This window comes from Myotis daubentonii, chromosome 1 (assembly GCF_963259705.1).
Source record: "Myotis daubentonii chromosome 1, mMyoDau2.1, whole genome shotgun sequence".
Classification (NCBI taxonomy): Eukaryota; Metazoa; Chordata; class Mammalia; order Chiroptera; family Vespertilionidae; genus Myotis; species Myotis daubentonii.
Genome location: NC_081840.1, coordinates 76,958,331 through 76,979,112, shown reverse-complemented (window position 1 = coordinate 76,979,112; position 20,782 = coordinate 76,958,331). Strand labels below are relative to the sequence as shown.

The 20,782-nt window shown below is 41.0% G+C and overlaps 1 gene segment (V, D, J or C); it reads right to left on the bottom strand.

Annotated features, from left to right (window-relative positions):
* Positions 1–13,958: 13,958 nt before the first annotated feature.
* LOC132227954 (T cell receptor alpha variable 9-2-like) lies at positions 13,959–14,499 on the bottom strand. The segment is given in 2 exon segments: positions 13,959–14,293; positions 14,417–14,499. Coding segments are annotated over 2 exon segments (381 nt in total).
* Between the last annotated feature and the right edge of the window lie 6,283 nt (positions 14,500–20,782).

Below are 20,782 nucleotides of genomic sequence, written 5' to 3'. Positions count from 1 at the left end.
CCTTAATTGTTCCCTAAGGCAGACCACACTGTGCCCAACCTGTAACAGACTAGGAGTCACCTAGAGACTCAGGTGCTCTCTGAAAGGGCCAGTGCACAGAATCTTGTTCTCAGCCACTCACAGGGCTTTGTGTGTGTGTGTGGGGGGGGGGGGGACTCAAGACAAATGGATTCATACAGAGGGAACTAGGTTGCGTGGCCTGAGGAAAGATCTGGAGGGTCATCCCCCAAGGTGCCTGTGCTAAATCCTCATTCTGTACTGCTCACAGATGCCATCTTCCTAGGTAGAGCACTCCTATCCTTACAGCACCATCCTAAGGGAGTGCACTAACCTGGTCCTCCTGACTTCCTGTGGCCCCACCTTGTCAAGGTTTCAGCCCTCAGAAAAGTCTGCTACAGCTTGGGCACAGTGTGGCCTGACAGCCATTGCTCTTTGCTCTGCCCTGGTGATTCCCTGAGACCCCGCACCACCCAATTTACAACTCCACCCAAGCTGTGCGCAGTGGCTTTTGCATACGAATCACCTGTCCTTTCGCAGCCTAACCTAACAAGCTGCAGTTGGGTCAGAGAGCTCCAAAACTTCCAAACCCCAAACAAAGAGGAGAAATCTTCAGATCCTGCTGTAGCTCCTAGTGGGTGGGCTCATGCAGTGGCTGACTTTGCACCTCCTTGGAGATCCAGGAGCCAGTGTACCCAGATACCAGATTTCAACTCCTCACATACATAAGTGACACACTCAAGAGGCAGCACCAAAGCCCCACAGAAGCAAGTCCTGCCCCATAAGCGTGTCTCCAGCACAGCAGTTCTTCCACTAGAGACACAGCGGGTCCTCGCAGTCAATTGGCCTGGAGGTCAATTCCTTCCAGGGATACCAACAGCAATCAAGGCTTAACTACAACAAGACTGTGCACACAGCCCACAAAGGGGTGTACCAAGAGTGTCCACCTCAGGTAATTGGGGAGGCTGAGCCACTGGGCCCAATAGGCCACCTACCACACAAAGCCACTGTATCAACTCAGGGAAGCAGCCAAAATGCAGAGACAAAGAAAAATGTCACAAATGAAAGAAATGGAGGAAAACAAACTACTGGATATAGAGTTCAGAACCACAGTTATAAGGTTACTCAAAAATCTTCCACAAACCTCCAAGAAACTTAGTGAGACCTTCAAGGTTCTTAATGAGAATGCCAAAAAAAAAATAAAAATGGAAAAGGACCAGTCAGAAATTAAGCATACACTGACTGAAATAAAGAATAATATACAGAGATCCAACAGCATACTAGAGGATGCCAAGAATCAAATCAAAGATTTGAAATATGAGGAAGCAAAAAACACCCATCCAGAAAAGCAAAAAGAAAAACAATCCAAAACTATGAAGATAGTGTAAGGAGCCTCTGGGAAAACTTCAAATGTACCAACATCCGAATTATGGGGGTGCCAGAAGAAGAGAGAGAGCAAGATATTGAGAGCCTATTAGAAGAAATAATGACAGAAAACTTCCCCTACCTGGTGAAAGAAATAGACTTACAAGTCCAGGAAGCTCAGAGAACCCCAAACAAAAGGAATCCAAAGAGGACCACACCAAGACACATCATAATTAAAATGCCAAGAGCCAAAGACAAAGAGGGAATCTTAAAAGCCGCAAGAGAAAGACAGTCAGTTACCTACAAGGGAGTACCCATACGACTGTCAGCTGATTTCTCAACAGAAACCATGCAGGCCAGAAGGAAGTGGCAAGAAATATTCAAGGTGATGAATAGCAGGAACCTGCAACCAAGATTGCTCTACCCAGCAAAGCTATCATGTAGAATTGAAGGTCAGATAAAGAGCTTCACAGACAAGAAAAAGCTAAAGGAGTTCATCACCACCAAACCAGTATTATATGAAATGCTGAAGGGTATTCTTTAAGAAGAGGAAGAAGAAGAAAAAGGTAAAGATAAAAATTATGAACAACAAAGTGACAACAAATACATATCTATCAACAAGTGAATCTAAAAATTAAGTCAATAAAAAAATCTGATGAACAGAATAAACTGGTGAATATAATAGAAGCAGAGGCATAGAGTGGGAGTGGACTGACAATGCTCAGGCGGGAAGAGGGTGTGAGGGGTGTGGGAAGAGATATGACAAAAATCTTACACCTATGGATGAGGACAGTGGCAGGGTGTAAGGGTATGCGGTGGGGTGGGCAACCGGGTGAAGGGGAGCTATGGGGGGGGGGAGGAACATCTGTAATAATCTTAACAATAAACATTTATTTTTTTAAAAAAAGAAAAGACAGACACATAGAGAGAAGACAATCATGTAATGATGGAAGCAGAGCTTGAAATAATGCATCAACAGGCAAGGATTACTAGCAAACAGAAGCTAGAAGAGGCAAGGAAGGATTCTCCCATACAGGTTTCAGATGGGGTGTGGCCCTGAAAACACCTTAATTTCAGACTTCTAGCCTCTAGAATTGTGAGAGAATAAATTTCTATTTTAAGCCACACAAAAAAAAAGAAAGAAAGAAAAGTCCAAGGAACTTCTGGGACATCAAACATAACAAAAGACACATCATAGGGGTTAAAGAAGGAGAAGAGAGAGAGCAGGGATCAAGAACCAATTTGAGGCCCAGTCCATGTGGCTCAGTGTTGAGAGCCCCTATGAACCAGGAGGTCTTCATTTGATTCCTGGTAGGGACATGCTCAGGTTGTGGGCTCAATGCCCAGTGGAGGGCATACATGAGACAGCTGATCAATAATTGATCATTGATGTTTCTAACTCTCCCTTCTCCCTTCATCTCTGAAATCAATAAAAATATTTTTTGAAGAAACAATTTGAAAAATTAGTGACAATTATTCTCTTGGGAAATCCAAGATAGTTGCAGACTAGCTTGAAGCTGAATCCACTTGCTCTCAGCCCAGACCAATTTTGCAGCTAAACTGCAGAGAAATCAACTTAAAAACCCAATTGAAGTGTAGCTGATCTGAAATTTTATAAACAGGAGCATGGAGAAAGATAGAAGGAGACAGGGAAAGGGTGAGCTTCCTCATGCAAGTGCAACTGCTAGGAAGCTGGGAGAGGGGGGCGGGATATTGCAGCAGCAGAGCTCGCTACACCTGGGATCATGGAGTCTCAGCCCCACGCAGGGATCCAAACTCAGAGCAACAGAGATTAGAAGGGGAGCCAGCATATCATCGAGGAGTAAGAATCACTGGGGACTTGGTTAACCTGGGAGACTCAGACCACACCATCCCAGGAAGAAGCTATCCCATTCTTTTAATACCAGCCTTGGAAGTTCATTCCAGTCTGAGACTTCTGGAGGGGCCATCTAGTAACGCTCCAGCTGGTGGAGGAGTCTGCTCAGACACCCGTCATTGACTTTGAGGGGTCCTCTATTCTCTGTAAGGACTTTGGGCAGAGAGCTGGTTTAAGACAAGGCTGAGTTACTTGGGAAAGAAGGTTGGTCTTGCCCACCTTCAGTGCACGGGCAGCACAACTCACCCACCTGCTGAACTGTTCAGTCTACCTGGACATGCTGTGTTCCAAGGCAAAGGGAAACAAACAGCACTGGGTTAGAAATCTGGGATTGCCCTGCCCAATCTGACAGCACAGGGGAGCTGGGCATCTGGCCAGTTCGGAGTCCCAGTGGACCTGGGAGTTTCAGCCCCAACTTGCGGTTGCCAGCTACACAGAGATATTGGACTGCCAAATGAGGATGATTTCTTGATCTCCTCCTGCTTAGTTAAGCAGTGCAGGGTGCTCACGAACCATGCAATGCTTGTTTTTTGTGACTGTGTCTCCTAGGTGGGCTTCTGTCCAGGAATCAGGCAGGCATATGCTGAGCACTATGGATGCATTATGGGGAAGCAGATCTGAGGTCAGTCCACAAAATCCTGGGAAGAACATACAGATTGTATTCACTACCCGAAATGGGAGATTGTTTGAATCACCCTTGGACCCAGATACCCTCACTGAGTGCCATTCCCATGGGAAAAGAAGAGCAGCTCAGAGTAGGGACATTCAAAGTGTGAGACCTGAGGCAAACCCAACCTCCAGACTTCAGAGAACCCAAACACCAGGCTACTAGGGCCTCCACCCTATCCGAGATTTGGACAGGTGGCCGAGGGCCAGACTAGGACAGTGTCTAACATTGACTTTCATCAAAGAACCTGACAGGAGGCAGGGACTGGCACACCAAATGGCCAGCTTCAAACAATATCAGAGGAGGATCCAACATGTTTCACAAACAGCATATCCAGAGGGTGATGGTAACAGGCACAACAATGTGCAGAGGAAAACCCTGCTTTTTTTTTAATGAATTTTTTTTACTTTAAACTTATTTTATTGATTTTTTACAGAGATGAAGGGAGAGGGATAGAGAATTAGAAACATCAATGAGAGAGAAACATCAACCAGCTGCCCCTGCACACCGCTTACTGAGGATGTGCCCACAACCAAGGTACATGCTCTTGACCGGAATCAAACCTAGGACCTTTCAATCCGCAGGCCGACGCTCTATCCACTGAGCCAAACCAGTTGGGGCACAAACCCTGCTTTTATCTTTTTTAAACTTTTCTTTTTTTTTCTTTTCTATTTAAGTATTTTCTTTTATTTCCTTTTGTCTCTCATATCTATTATTTCTTTCTTTCCTTTTCTTCTTTTTTTCTCTTTTCCTATTTTTTCTTCTACAGTTCTTTATTTTATTTATTTATTTTATATTTCTATTTTTCTTTTATCTTTCTTCTTTCCTTTTATATTCCCTTTTTAGCTTCTTTTTTTCTTCTCTAATTGCTTTTGTCTCCTGTCTTTTTTCCCCCTGTTTCTTGTTTTTTATTCTTCTTGTTATTATTGTTGGTTTTGATTTGTTTTGTTCTGTCAGCACCTGGACAACAGTTTGCACAACATGATAGATGTTGAGCCTCCCAGTCAGCCAGGCTGAGGGTAGAGCCCACCCACTAATGGGACAACAATAATCAAGACCCAGTTACAACAGGAGAGCCCACCTAACCCACACAAGAGACATTTATAGATCACCCAGCTCAGGAGATGAAGGAGATTACACCACTGAATCCAACAGGACATCCACTATCGTAGGCCACCTCACCAAGACTGGGAGTCAGAGCAATACTGTATAATACATAGAAACAAACACACAGAGAGACAGCCAATACAGGGAGACAAAGAAACCAGCCCAAATTGAAAGAATTGGAGAAATCTCCAGAATAGACCTAAATGAAATGTAGGGAAAGAAATTTATCAGAAACAAAGTTCAAAGTAATGGTTATAAGGGATCTCAACAGCATAAAACGAACATAGGAACCTAGAAAGATAGCCAGTAGGAAATGAAGATGAACATATCTGAAATAAAAAATACACTGGATGGAATTAACAGTAGACTCAATGAAGCAGAGTATCAAATCAGCAAATTAGAAAACAAGGTGGAAAAAAATCACTTAGAGCAGCAAAAAGAAAAATAATTTAAAAACATGAGGCCAGCTTAAGAAAATTTTGGGACAACATGAAACGTAACAACATCTACATAAAAGGGTACCAGAGAAGAAGAAAGTGAGCAAGGGATAGAAAACTTGTTTGAAGAAATAATGACAGAAAAATTGGTAAAGGAAAATTCACACAAGTTCAGGTAACACAAAGAGTTCCAATCAAGATGAACCCAAAGAGATCAACAATAAGACACATCAAACTAAAGAAAAAATGAACAAATGGGACTACATCAAAATAAAAAGCTTCTGCACAGCAAAAGAAACCATCAACAAAACAACAAGAAAACCCACTGTGTGGGAAAACATATTTGCCAATGACATATCTGATAAGGGCCTAATCTCCAAAATTTATAGGGAACTCATACAACTTAACAAAAGGAAGATAAACAATCCAATCAAAAAATGGGCAAAGGACCTAAATAGACACCTTTCAAAAGAGGACATTCAGAAAGCCAAGAGACATATGAAAACATGCTCAAAGTCACTAATCATCCGAGAGATGCAAATCAAAACAGCAATGAGGTACCATCTCACACCTGTCAGACTGGCTATCATCAACAAATCAACAAACGACAAGTGCTGGAGAGGATGTGGAGAAAAAGGAACACTTGTGCACTGCTGGTGGGAATGCAGACTGGTGCAGCCACTATGGAAGACAGTATGGAGTTTCCTTAAAAAACTGAAAATGGAACTCCCATTTGACCCTGTGATCCCACTTCTAGGAATATATCCCAAGAAACCAGAAACACCAATCAGAAAGGATATATGCACCCCTATGTTCATAGCAGCACAATTCACCATAGCTAAGATCTGGAAACAGCCTAAGTGCCCATCAGTAGATGAATGGATTAGAAAACTGTGGTACATCTACACGATGGAATACTATGCTGCTGTAAAAAGGAAGGAACTCTTACCATTTGCAACGGCATGGATGGAACTGGAGAGCGTTATGCTAAGTGAAATAAGCCAGCCAATAAAGGAAAAATACCACATGATCTCACTCATTCATGGACAATAGAGACCATTATAAACTTTTGAACAATAATAGATACAGAGGCAGAGCTGCCTCAAACAGATTGTCAAACTGCAGTGGGAAGGCCGGGGAGGGTTGGGGGGCAGGAGGTAGGGGGGTAAGAGATCAACTAAAGGACTTGTATGCATGCATATAAGCATAACCAATGGACATAAGACACTGGGTGATAGGGGAGGCTAGGGGACTGTCTAGGGCGGGGGGATAAAATGGATACATATGTAATACCCTTTGTAATACTTTAAGCAATTAAAAAAAAAACAATAAGACACATCATAATTAAAATGGCAAATGTTAAAGACAAAGAGAGAATCTTAAAGGCAACAAGGGAGTTCCCAAAAAGTCGTCAGTTGATTTCCCAACACAAATACTAGAGGGATTAGCATGAAGTTTTCAAAGTAATGAAAAGCAGAGATTTCCCAGGCAAAAAAAAGGGGGGTGGGGACCTAAAGGAGCTCATTTCCAGCATTGCAAGAAATGTCAAGGGACTGTTGTAATAACAAGAAATAGAACAATGTAGGCACAAAGAAAAAAATGGCAATAAATAAGTACCTATGGATAATAAATGTAAATGTATTAAATGCTCTAATCAGAAGGCATATGTTAGTTTAATGGATAATAAACATGACCCATATATAGGATGTGTACAAGAAACCCGCCTCAGAATAAAAGATCAGACAGAACGTGAAGAAATGGAAAAAAATATTCCATGCAAATGGAAATGAAAAGAAAGCTAGGACACCAATATTCATATCTGACAAAATAGACTTTAAAACAAAGGTTATAACAAGAGAGAAGAATGGATACTACATAATATTAAAAGGATTATTCCCACAAGAGAATATAATTTTGGTAAATATATAAGCACCCAAAAAAAAGGACCTAAATATATTTTTAAAAACTCTTGGAAGACTTGAAGGGAGAGATTGATGGCAAGACAGTCATAACATAGCATAGGACTTTAACACCCCACTGGCATCACTGGATACCAGCCGTGGGCAAACTATGGCCCGGGGGCCAGATCCGGCCCCTTTGAAATGAATAAAACTAAAAAAAAAAAAAAGACCGTACCCTTTTATGTAATGATGTTTACTTTGAATTTATATTAGTTCACACAAACACTCCATCCATGCTTTTGTTCTGGCCCTCCGGTCCAGTTTAAGAACCCATTGTGGCCCTCGAGTCAAAAACTTTGCCCACCCCTGGGATAGACCTTCTAGACAAAAAAAAAATCAACAAGGAAACAGTGGCCTTCAACACCACACTTGATCAGATGGATTTCATTGATATTTACAGAACATTTAATCCTAAAGCAGCAGAATACACATTCTTCTCAAGTGCCCATGGATCATTTTCAAAGATAGCTCTCAAAGATGTTAGGTCATAAAATAAGTCTTTATAAATTTAAGAAAATTGGAATCATATCAAGCATCTTCCTGGATCACATGACATGAAACTAGAAATCAACTACAATTTTTAAAAACTCAAAAACATTCAAACACAGGGAGACTACACAGCTTGTTTTTAAACAATGAATAGACTACCAATGAGATCAAGAAAGAAATCAGAAACGTCCTTGAAACTAATGAAAATGAGCACCCAAAAACCCAAAATCTATGGAACACAACTAAGCAGTGCTGAGAGGGAATTCATGTCATTACAGACCTACCAAAAAAAAAAAATCTAATAAACTTTCTAAACCTACAGCTAAAAGAATTAGAAAGGGAACAACAAGAAAAGCCCAGAGTGAGTAAAAGGAAGGAAATAATAAAGATCAGAGTAGAAATAAATGACACAGAGACTAAAAAACAATACAAAAGATCAATGAAACCAAGAAGTCATTCTTTGAAAAGATAAATAAGATTGCGAACCTTTAGCAAGACTTATTAAGATGCAAAGAAAAAGGACCCAAATAAATAAAATCAGAAATGAAAGAGGCGAAATAACAACTGACATCACAGAAATACAAAGGATTGTAAGAAAATACTTTGAAGATTTATATGACAACAACCTGGATAACTTGGGCAAAATGGACAAATTTTTGAAAATATACAATCTGCCAAAACTCTGTCAGGAAGAATCAGAAAACTTGAATAGACCAATAACAGGGGTGAAATTGAAGCAGTAATTAGAATACTCCCAGTAAACAAAAGCCCTGGACTGAACAGCTTCACAGGTGAGTTTTACCAAACATTCAAAGAAGAATAAACACCAACCCTCCTCAAACAATTCCAAAAACTTCAAGTGGAGGAAAGACTTCCAAGCTCTTTTTACGAAGCCAACATTATCCTAAATCCAAATCCAAAAAGATATTACAAAAAAAAAAAAAAAAAGAAATGTATAGGCCAATATCCCTGATGAAAATAGATGCTAAAATCCTGAAAAAATATTAGCAAATAGCATCCAGCAATACATGCAAAAGATCATACATAATTATCAAGTGGGATTTATTCTGGTGAAACAAGGATTGCTCAGTATCTGCAAATCAATAAACATGATACACCACATAAACAAACTGAAGGATAAAAATCACCTGATCATATCAATAGATGCAGAAATAACATGTGGCAAAATCCAGTATTAATTTATGTTAAAAACTCTCAGCAAAGTGGAAACAGAGGGATCATACCTCAATGTAATTAAGGCCATATATGACAAACTTACAGCCAACTTCATACTTAAGGGCAGAAAGTAGACATACAGATGGCCAATAGACACATGAAAAAATGCTTAAAGTCACTAATCATCAGCGAGATGCAAATGAAAACTACAGTGAGGTTTCACCTCACACCTACCAGAAGGGCTATCATCAATATATTAACAAACAAGTGCTGGAGAGAATGTGGAGAAAAGGGAACCCTAGTGCACTGCTGGTGGGAATGCAGACTGGTACAGCCAATGTGGAAAACAGTATGGAAGTTCTTACAAAAATTAAAACTGGAACTGCCTTTTGCCCCAGTGATCCCATTTCTGGGAATATAACCTAGGAATCTCAAAACACCAACCAGAAAGAATATATGCACCCCTATGTTTATACCAGGATTATTTACAAGAGGTAAGATTTAGAAACAGCCCAAAGTGCCCATCAGAAGATGAGTGGATGAAAAGCTGTGGTACAGCCCTAGCTGGTTTGGCTCAGTGGATAGAACTTCAGTCTGTGGGCTGAAGCGTCCTGGGTTCGATTCTGGTCAAGGGCACATGCCCGGGTTGTGGACTCAATCCCCAATCGGGGGCTTGCAAGAGGCAGCCAACAATGATTCTCTCTCATCATTGATGTTTCTATCTCTCTCCCTCTCCCTTCCTCTCTGAAATCAATAAAACTATTTTTTTAAAGCTGTGGTACATTTACAAATGGCTTACTATGCAGCTGTAAAATAGAAGCATCTCTTACCCTTTGAGACAATATGTCAGACTGGAGACTATTATGCTAAGTTAAATAAGCCAGTAGAAAAAAACAAGTATCACATGATCTCACTTATAAGTGGAATCTAAAGAACAAAATAAACTAATCAACAAAATAGGGCCAGAGGTATGGATGCATGAAATAGAATAGCAGATCCCAGTGGAGGGGTTTTGGGAGAAAGGGAACAGGAAGAAATTAACCAAAGAACATTTATGCATATATGCATAACCCATGAATACAGACAATGGCATGGAAAGGTGTGGGTTGGGTGAAGAGGGGCAAAAATGGAGAAAGTGGGAGACATCTGTAATACTGTCAACAATAAAATAAAGTTTAAAAAAAATAAGAAAGACTATAAAGTGAGAAAATTTCATGAATGCCACAGAAGACAGACTAGAAAAGAAAAGAAAAAAGAGCCTATAGAATAAAACCAAAATATTAGAAATGAATCTAAATATGTCAATATTCAAAGCATATACAAAAAGCAATTATTTTATTGAACTGAAATAAAAATTCTTGCTACATATTGCTTAAGAGAAAATCCTAAAATAAATAAATAAATAAATAAATAAATAAATAAATAAATAAAGCTGAACACATAGGATCTATTCTTTCTGCTGCCCTGAGCACAAAGACTGAAGCTCCCCACCTGCCCACCCAGTGAATACATCACACCCACCAAAGAGATATCCCAAAGGAAGGTCAATGCTGCTGAAGGGCCATTCAAAGGGGACTCTAAGAGAACACCAAGTTAGTGAACTAAGTTAAATCCTATAAGGTGAAATCTAAGAAATCTAAGAAATAAGAAAGATTTAAAAAAGTAATATTCAGAGAAAAAAGGTGAATAGAAAAAAGAAAACTGGCAGAGTTGAAATATTAAGGAGAAATTAAGATTTATAGAAAAAGGTGAAACTAAAATTTTAAACATTTAATACCTTGACATTGCAGAAAATAGAGAAGTTATATTATAACTAGTGGCCCAGTGCACGAAATTCGTGCATGGGGGTGGGGGTGTTCCTCAGCCTGTCCTTTACCGTCTCGAATCTGGGACCCCTTGAAGGATGTCCTACTGCCGGTTTACAGGGATCAGGCCTAAACCAGCAGTCGGACACCTCTCTCACAATCCCGGATTGCTGGCTCCTAACCACTCACCTGCCAGCCTGCCTGCCTAATTGCCCCTAACCACTCTGCCTGCCGGCCTGCTTGTCCCAAACTGCCTCCTGCCACCGGCCTGCTTGCCCCCAAATGGCCCCCCACCAGCCTAATCACCCCAACTGCCCCCATGTCAGTGTGCATGCCCCCAACTGCCTCCCCTGCCAGCCTTCTCACCCCCAACTGCCCCACCCCCCCGCTGGCTTGCTTGCCCCCACATTTCCTCCCCACTGGCCTGCTCACCCCCAACTGCCCCCCTGCTGTCCTGATCACCTCCAACTGACCCCCACTGACTGCCTGCTTGCTCCCAACTGCCCCCCCCCGTTGGTCTGCTTACCCCCAACAGCCCTGCCCCCCACCAGTCTGATCACCCATAACTTCCCTCCCCTCTTGGCCTCTAACCGCCTCTACCTCGGCCCTACCACCATGGCTTTGTCCAGAAGAATGTCCAGAAGGTCTCCTGAAAGGTGTCCCAGTCTAATTAGCATATTACCCTTTTATTAGTATAGATAGAGGCCTGGTGCATGGGTGGGGTTCGGCTGGTTGCCCTGAAGGCTGTCCCAGATCAGGGTGGGGGTTCCCTTAGGGTGTGGGCAGCCTGGGTGAGTGGCCTGTGGTGGTTTGCATGCCCTCATGGGATGAGGGTCCCCGCTGGGGGGTTGTGGCCAGCCTGGGTGAGGGGTTGAGGGCTGTTTTCAAGCTGGCCACACCCCCTTCAGGGTGGGGGGGTCCCACTGGGGTGCCTGGTCAGCTTGGGTGAGGGGCTGATGGCTGTTTGCCGGCTGGCCAAGCCCCCCAGTGGGGTCCTTCATCCCATGAGGGTATGGCCAACCTGGGTGAGGGGCTGATGGCTGTTTGCAGGCTGGCCACGGCCCCGGGAGAACAAGCTCCCAGTCCCTCCTTTCTTTCTTTCTTTTTTTTTTTTTCAGCACCTCCTTGAACAGAGGAAAGCAGGTATCTGGGATTTACAGCCATGAGCCTCTCAACCAGACACACCAATGGGCCCCCCCACCCTGAAGGGGGTGTTGCCAGCCTGAAAACAGCCCTCAGCCCCTCGCCCAGGCTGGCCACACCCTCATGGGGTGAGGTCCCTGCTGGGGGGCTTAACCAGCCTGCAATTATCTTCTATAATTGAAACTTTGTAGCCTTGAGCCGAGGCCAGGGTTGGCCAGGGTGGGCAGGAAGCTTGGCTTCCTCCATTGCTGGGGGCAACCCAAGCCTCCTGTTCGCTCCAGCTCCATGGTTGCTACCATCTTGGTTGGGTTAATTTGCATTCTAGCTCCTGATTGGCTGGTGGGTGTGGCTGTGGGTGTAGCAGAGTGACACCAATTTTCATGTTTCTCTTTTATTAGTGTAGATAACAGCCTTTATATTTTTATCAGTGGCCCCTCAACCTTCACTCTTTTACAATTCAGAATCTTGTATGAATTATTTAGAAACACACATTTCTAAATCCCCTAAAAACACATTAGGAGAAGGTGGAAAACCCTCATCATCAAAATTGTGTGTAATAATTTTGTGCAAAGTGTAAAAAGTTGAATAAAGGCAGGGTTAACTGTCTTGCTTATAACCTTCACATTTATTTACTGTCAGTTTTAATATCCTTTTACATGAAATACATCACAAAGAGAAATTGGGAGTCATACTTTATCAGAGAAATGTGTGGATGGTCTTTCTCCATTGCTAATGGGAATGTGGTTTTTACGGTATCTCAAGAAAAAGAATTTCCTGAGACTATTATGGGAGAATGAGTGATTTTTATTTACATGCAATTACAACCTTGGGTTTCCAAAATCCCATTTCCCTTAATGCAGCCCTGGAAGAGGTGCAGCAGGGGATTCAGTAGAGCTAGAAGCGTTCCATGTGGAGCTGGGGCCAGTTCAGCATTAGGCTCCTTACAGTCCATCAGCCCGTTTTGTGGGGTCCACGTGGCTGTGAGCGATGTGGGCAAATGTAGGGGAGCCAGGAGAGCACACCCCCTGCAACAAGAGTCCCAAGAGTGCAAGCAAGAGAGCTAACTGCTTTGTTTAGGAGATTAAATATCTCCAATCTTCCCACACTTGCAGTGGCCACATCAATGACCGATTCCCAGGTGTGAATGGGCGACTTTACTGGGCATGTGTCTATTGCCCCCCCTATTCTGTTCCTTTCCCAGGATCTGTGGGTAACAGACCTGGAGAGTGTTCAACTGCAGCTTCCTAGCAAAGCTGCAAAAATGGCATGCCCATAGTATTTGGCCTTCCCTTTTGCTCCTTCCCAGTTAGTCATAACTTAGGTTAAATTATAATGCTGTCAACAGCAATACATAAGATATCTTAAATATTTTAACTAATTCTCCTTTTTTATATCAATGTTTTAGTGCATTGTTTTCTAAACAAAAGCCTGCCTTTGGCCCTAGACAGTTTGGCTCAGTGGGTAGAGCGTCAGACTAAGGACCAAAGGGTCCTACGTTCAATTCCAATCAAGGACCTGTACCTTGCTTGCAGGCTCCTCCCCGGCCGGAGCCCTGGCCAGTGCTCATGCAGGAGGCAACCAATTGATGTGTTTCTTTCACATTGATGTTTCTTTCTGTCTTTCCCTCTCTCTTACACTCTCCCTAAATAAAATAAAATAAAATAAAATAAAATAAAATAAAATAAAATAAAATAAAATAATAAAATAAAATAAAATAAATCAATGGAAAAATATTCTCGGATGAGGATTAACAAAACAAACAAACAAACAAAAAAAATCCTTCCTGTGTCTTAAATACATATGGTATATGCAGGTCTATTTATCCTAACTCTCTATTAATGTGCATAAAATATTGGAAATTTGTATTTGATGTTAAATAATAAAATCCACCACAGTGGATCAAACAGTCAGACACTCAGCGGCCAGGCTCCTTGTTTAGAGTTTGTGCTCAGCTCCCCCTGCAGTGTCTGTCACTGTGCCACCCAGTGCACAGTAGTACATTGCAGAATCTGACTGGTGGACTGAGGCTTTCTCCAAGTGGAAGGCATTTGGTTGTTTTTGGTATGTGGCTACAAATCCTTTGCTGCTTCCGTTCTCGTTGACCCTTGTGGCTTTCAGGAGGAGCTGTGGACCTTCTCCGGGATACTGAGCATACCAGAAAAGAGCAGGGTACTGTGTGGTTTCATAGGAGCAATTCACAGTCAGGGGAGCCCCTTCTGAGAGGGTCACTTGGCCTTTTGTCTGGGTCACCGAGTCTCCATGGATTTGTCCTGTGGAAAAATAAAAGAGAACTCTGTCACCTTGGGCATGGAGCTCTTCAATAAAATTAAAGTTAAAGTATTTCCTGACATAATAGAAGAAATATTCCATATTTTAAGAGGTGTGTTACTTACCAAGCACTAAGAGCACCACAGCCACTAAGCCCAGAGAAGAGTTCATCTCTACAGCATCATCTAAATAATGTTCTTGACTCTTAACATGAAGAAATGCTGAAGTCACAGTGAAATGATAAATATACTGGTGAGCCTGTATTTCACACAGGAAATGTGTTTGTGTTGGGAAGCTGCACCCCCTGGCGGACAGGGATTGCAATGGATGCAAGATTCTTAGGCTCCTCCCAAAGTGGCAATATGGTCTCATCTATGACTTTACTTGTTGAGGAACAATCAGTCGTTAGGTGGAGATTAGAAAATTGAACAACAGTTATCTTAAGCTCTCAGGTTGAATTTTATTTTAGGACAAAGGTTAACATGGAAGTTCTTTAACAGAGAATGCAGGGTTTTTCTTTAGTTGGAAGAAAATCAATTTTCTTGAGTATTTTAATACTGTATTGTATATTCAAACCTACATATTGTGGTCCTGCCTATAATCCACTAACTGTCAGAAAAAGTAGGGAGTTGAAATAAGAGGAAGTAATAAAAAGTCAAGTCTTTATTGAGTGATCCTTCACTTTCTAGCACTGTACCCCAATATTGTAGCATGATTGACATTTATTGTGTGCCTACTAAATATTTGATAAATTAAACAGAAATAAACAGTCTTTCATTGAGGATCCACTACCACATGGCATACAATACTTCCTCAGTTTTAAAATATTACCAATTTTAAGAAATGCTATCTTTTTAATCAATTTTTTTAGGAGAAAAAAATACCTATTTTATCAATAGTCAAATATTTCTGAATTTCTTTATCATTTTTAAAAGCATATATTTTAAACAGAAGAAACATCATATTTGAAGTTACCAAATCAATAAAGAGTGATCTTAGATCAACATCTTAATCTCACTCTGTTTTATTCATTCAAGATAAGATAGCTAACCCATGTGAGTCAGGCAAGGAATACTAGACCTAGAGCCTTAATGCAAATTTAGTATCAAAAATGCTTTCTACTATCATCCCTTTGCCACATTTTGTGGCCAACTTTGAATAAAATAGTGTTCCCCCACAGGATAGAGAACCCAGGAGATGTGGATTTGCCTCAAAAACCTGGAGCATAAGTTAGAGTTCTCTTGTTTATCTGTTATCAATTGTAAAGATATACTAGCTGATATTCATACAACAAGGAAGAGTAGAATCAATGTGTAAGTAATTTAAAAATATAGATTTTAGAATCTCAACACTAATTTCATAAAATATATATTTTAGGTTTGAGACCTACTATTCTGGATTTTTTTTTAAAGCTCCCCCAAGTTGTTTTGTTTCAGTCAGCCTGATATCCATTTACAAGATTTCATTTGTGGTAACTGTCCTAGACCAACAGGTGGTTCTCAAAAATCAGGGAGAAAGCTCTGGGATCAGCATGGGGAAATGTCCCTATGACTACACAAATTTTTAAAAACTAGTCATTTTTTTTATGAAGTGCCAAAGCAAGCACTTTTTGAGTTCCCTTTTTATGACTTTAATTTGTTTTATAAAACAAAACAAAAAACATTTGAGGATAATAAGGATAAAGTTCTGGAGAAGGACACATCTTTCTATAAGACCCTGCAAGCACTTATCCACAGACACAGGTATGGAAGCTTAGTTCAGACTGTTTCCTGCAGCTCTTTCTAAACAGATTCAGATCAAGGGGCTTCATGAGTCCTCTGAGTGAATGTGTGAATAGTCTCCCAGATGTGAACTTGAGAAATTCAGGCCCAGATAATTATGTCAAAACCTGCCACAAAACTATGGTAGAAAGGAATTCTGAAAAAGCATCTACAAACTTCTATTGTGATGTACAAGGAGAAAAACAAAAGAAGTGGGGATGGTGCTTGGTTGAAAATAAATGGCGCAACACGGGTATAGAAAGTAGTTATGTATACATTTTTTAAAAAACACAAAATTTGAAGCCAATAAGAACCAACAGGATAAATATTTTGCATTTTATGTCACACAAGAAATTTTAAGGGGAGATATTTGTTAAATTTTTATTTTAATGGTTTTATTAACCTATGCTTTCATTAAAATAAACTGCACCTATTTAAAGTAAATATTTTTATAAGATTTGACATTTCTATATACTTGTGAAGGCATAATCACAATCAAGATAATGAACATATGCATCTCTCACAAAGTTACCCATGTCTCTTTTTATTTTATTTTTTCATTTTATTTTATTGCTAAAGTATTACAAAGAGCAGTACATATGTCTCCTTTTTTTACCCATTGACCTTCCCCCGGTCTCCCCTTCCACCCAGTATCTTGTGTCCATTGGTTATGCTTATATGCATGCACACAGTCCTTCAGTTGATCTCTTACCTCCCCCCACACCCGACCCTCCTCAGCCTTCCCACTGTAGTTTGACAGTCTGTTAGAAGCTGCTCTGCCTCTGTATCTATTTTTGTTCATCAGTTTATAATGTTCCTTATTATCCATAAATGAGTGAGGTCACGTGGTATTTTTCTTTCATTGACTGGCTTATTTCACTTAGCTTAATGCTCTCCAGTTCCATCCACGCTGTTGCAAATGATAAGAATTCCTTCTTTTTTACAGCAGTGTAGTATTCCGTTGTGTAGATATAGCACAATTTTCTAATCCATTCATCTGTTGATGGCACTTAGGCTGTTCCCAAATCTTAGCTATGGTGAATTGTGCTGCTATGAACATAGGGATGCATATATCCTTTCTGATTGGTGTTTCTGGTTTCTTGGGATATAGTCCTAAAAGTGGGATTACTGGGTCAAATGGGAGTTTCATTTTTAACTTTTTGAGGAAATGCCATACTGTCTTCCATAGTGGCTGCACCAGTCTGCATTCCCACCATCAGTGCACGAGGGTTCCTTTTTCTCTGCATCCTCTCCAGCACTTGTCATTTGTCGATTTGTTGATGATAGCCATTCTGACAGGTGTGTGATGGTACCTCATTGTCGTTTTGATTTGCATCTCTCAGATGATTAGTGACTTTTAGCATGTTTTCATGTGTCTCTTGGCTTTCTGGATGTCCTCTTTTGAAAAGTGTCTGTTTAGGTCCTTTGCCCATTTCTTGATTGGATTGTTTATCTTCCTTTTGTTAAGTTGTATGAGTTCTCTGTAAATGTTGGATATTAAACTCTTATCGGTGATAACATTGGCAAATATGTTCTCCCATGCAGTGGGCTTTCTTGTTGTTTTGTTGATAGTTTCTTTTGCTGTGCAGAAGCTTTTTATTTTGATATAGTCCCATTTGTTTATTTTCTCCTTAGTCTCTCTTGCCCTAGGATCTGTGTCTGTAAAGATATTGCTACAGCATATGTCTGCAATTTTGCTGCCTATGGAGTCTTGTAGGATTTTTTGGTTTCCCATCTTACATTCAAGTCCTTTAGCCATTTTGAGTTTGTTTTTGTGTATGGTGTAAGTTGGTGATCTAGTTTTATTTTTTTGCAAGTATCTGTCCAGTTTTCCCAACACCATTTATTGAAGAGACTGTCTTGTCTCCATTGTATGCTCTTGCCTCCTTTGTCAAATATTAATTGAGCATACTGGCTTGTGTCAATTTCTGGGTTCTCTGTTCTGTTCCACTGGTCTATATGTCTGGTGCCAGTACCAGGCAGTTTTGAGAACAGTGGCAAATATAGTTTGATATTTGGTATTGCCATTCCTCCTACACTGTTCTTCTTTCTCAAGATTGCTGCAGCTATTCAGGGTCTTTTTTTATTCCTAGATTATTTTTTGGAGAGTTTGTTCTAGGTCTTTGAAGTATGCCATTGGTATTTTAATGGGGATTGCGTTGAATTTATAGATTGCTTTGGATAGTATGGACACTTTAATGATGTTGATTCTACCAATTCATGAACATAGTATGTTCTTCCATTTGTTTATGTCTTCCTCTATCTCCTTTTTCAATGTCCTGTAGTTTTCTTAATACAGGTCTTTTACATTCTTAGTTAAGTTTATTTGTAGGTATCTTAATTCTTTTGGTTCAATGATAAATGGGATTGTTTGTTTTTTTTCCCCCGCTTCTCTTTCTGTGAGTTCATTATCCTATACAATAAAAGAGAAACATGCAGCCGAAACCGGTTTGGCTCAGTGGATAGAGCGTCAGCCTGCGGACTGAAAGGTCCCGGGTTCGATTCCGGTCAAGGGCATGTACCTGGGTTGCGGGCACATCCCCAGTGGGAGATGTGCAGGAGGCAGCTGATTGATGTTTCTCTCTCATCGATGTTTCTGGCTCTCTATCTCCCTTCCTCTCTGTGAAAAATCAATAAAATGTATTTTTTTTAAAAAAAAAGCGAGAGAGAAACATGCAAATTAACCATCCCTCCACTATGCTCAAGCCATGCCCACAAGCCACGCCCACAAGCCTATCCGATTGACTATGCAAATTAACCTGACAAAGATGGCAATTAATTTGCATATTCAGGTTTCAAGAACCCCATGAGGCCATGGCGGCCGTGGGCACCTAGGACCATTGCCTGCCAGGAAGCTAGGCCTGCCATGCCAGGCCATGCCCGCAGGCTCCCAGGACCTTCACTGGCCCTGGCAGGTGAGGCCGTAGCCACGCCAGTGGGCTCCCGGGACCTTGCTGGCAGAGAGCAGGAGTTTTGGAGGACTGGGCATAGCAGGAGGCTGCTGGACATAGATCAGAGTGAGAGAGAGGGTTGCTTGGAGGGCGAGGCTCTCTCTGTCACCCCAGCTTCCTCATCACAGCTGTGGAAACTGACAGCAGGGAGGAGGAAGTCCTACCCCCACAGAATCAGCCATTGGTCAGACAGCTCTCAGCAGCCTGATAGGTAGGACTCTCATTCACCTGCATCTCAGACAGTGACTGTAGAGAGGTGGGACTATGTCTAAAGAACAACTGTTGACACAATGTAGCTCTGCAGCCAAAAGATGCCGGCATTATCAACAGAAAGTGTCTGCAGAGCAGCTTGCGTCTGAACTTGAAAGAAGGCGGTGCCTGTGACAGGATGTATCTGAACACCAGCTTTTGGAAAACGTCTCTCTGATGCTGAAAAACACTGGCGTTATCGACAGAAAATGTCTAAAGACCAACGTGCCTTTGAAGTTGAAAGAAGGCGGTGGCGATCACAGAATATGTCTAGAGAACAGTCATCAACAAGTACTACCAATAATGGTAGGAACTGTCTTCTCAGCGAAAATGGAGTACATGAGGATGCAATCCTCGAACATAGTTGTGGTGGAATGACTGTTCGATGTGAATTTTGCCTATCACTAAATTTCTCTGATGAAAATCCATCCGATAGGAAATTTACTCAATGTTGTATCAAAGGGAAAGTCTGTCCAAATGATATACATTTTCCAGATAACCAGGCATATTTAAAAAGATCAATGACAAATGAAGATTCTGACAGTAAAAATTTCATGGAAAATATTCGATCCATAAATAGTTCTTTTGCTTTTGCTTCCATGGGTGCAAATATTGCATCACCATCAGGATATGGGCCATACTGTTTTAGAATACACAGACTAGTTTATCACCATACTGGAACTTAACATCCTTCGGATGGTGTTTCTCAGAAGTTTGCTCAACTCTATATTTTGGATACAGCCGAAGCTACAAGTAAAAGATTAGCAATGCCAGAAAACCAGGGCTGCTTAGAAAGACTCATGATCAACATCAACAACCTTATGCATGACATAAATGAACTAACAAAATCATACAAGATGCTACATGAGGTAGAAAAGGAAGCCCAATCTGAAGCAGCAGCAAAAGGGATTGCTCCCACAGAAGTAACAATGGTGATTAAATACGATCGTAACAGTGACCCAGGTACATATAATTGTCCCCATGTAACCGAGGTTGCTGTCATATTCAGAAAGGAAGATGGAGAACCTCCTTTTGAAAGGGACTTGCTCATTCATTGTAAACCAGATCCCAATAATCCAAGTGGCACCAAAATGAAACAAATCAATATCCTGTTTCCTACATTAGATGCAATGACATATCCTATTGCTTTTCCACATGGTGAAAAAGGCTGGGGAACAGATATTGCATTAAGACTCAGAGACAACAGTGTAATCGACAATAATACTAGACAAAATGTAAGGACACGAGTCACACAAATGCAGTATTATGGATTTCATCTCTCTGTGAGGGACACGTTCAATCCTATTTTAAATGCAGGAAAATTAACTCAACATTTTATCGTGGATTCGTATTCAAAAATGGAGGCCAATCAGATAAATTTCATCAAAGCAAACCAATCTAAGTTGAGAGTTGAAAAATATAGTGGTTTGATGGATTATCTCAAATCTAGATCTGAAAATGACAATGTGCCGATTGGTAAAATGATAATACTTCCATCATCTTTTGAAGGTAGTCCCAGAAATATGCAGCA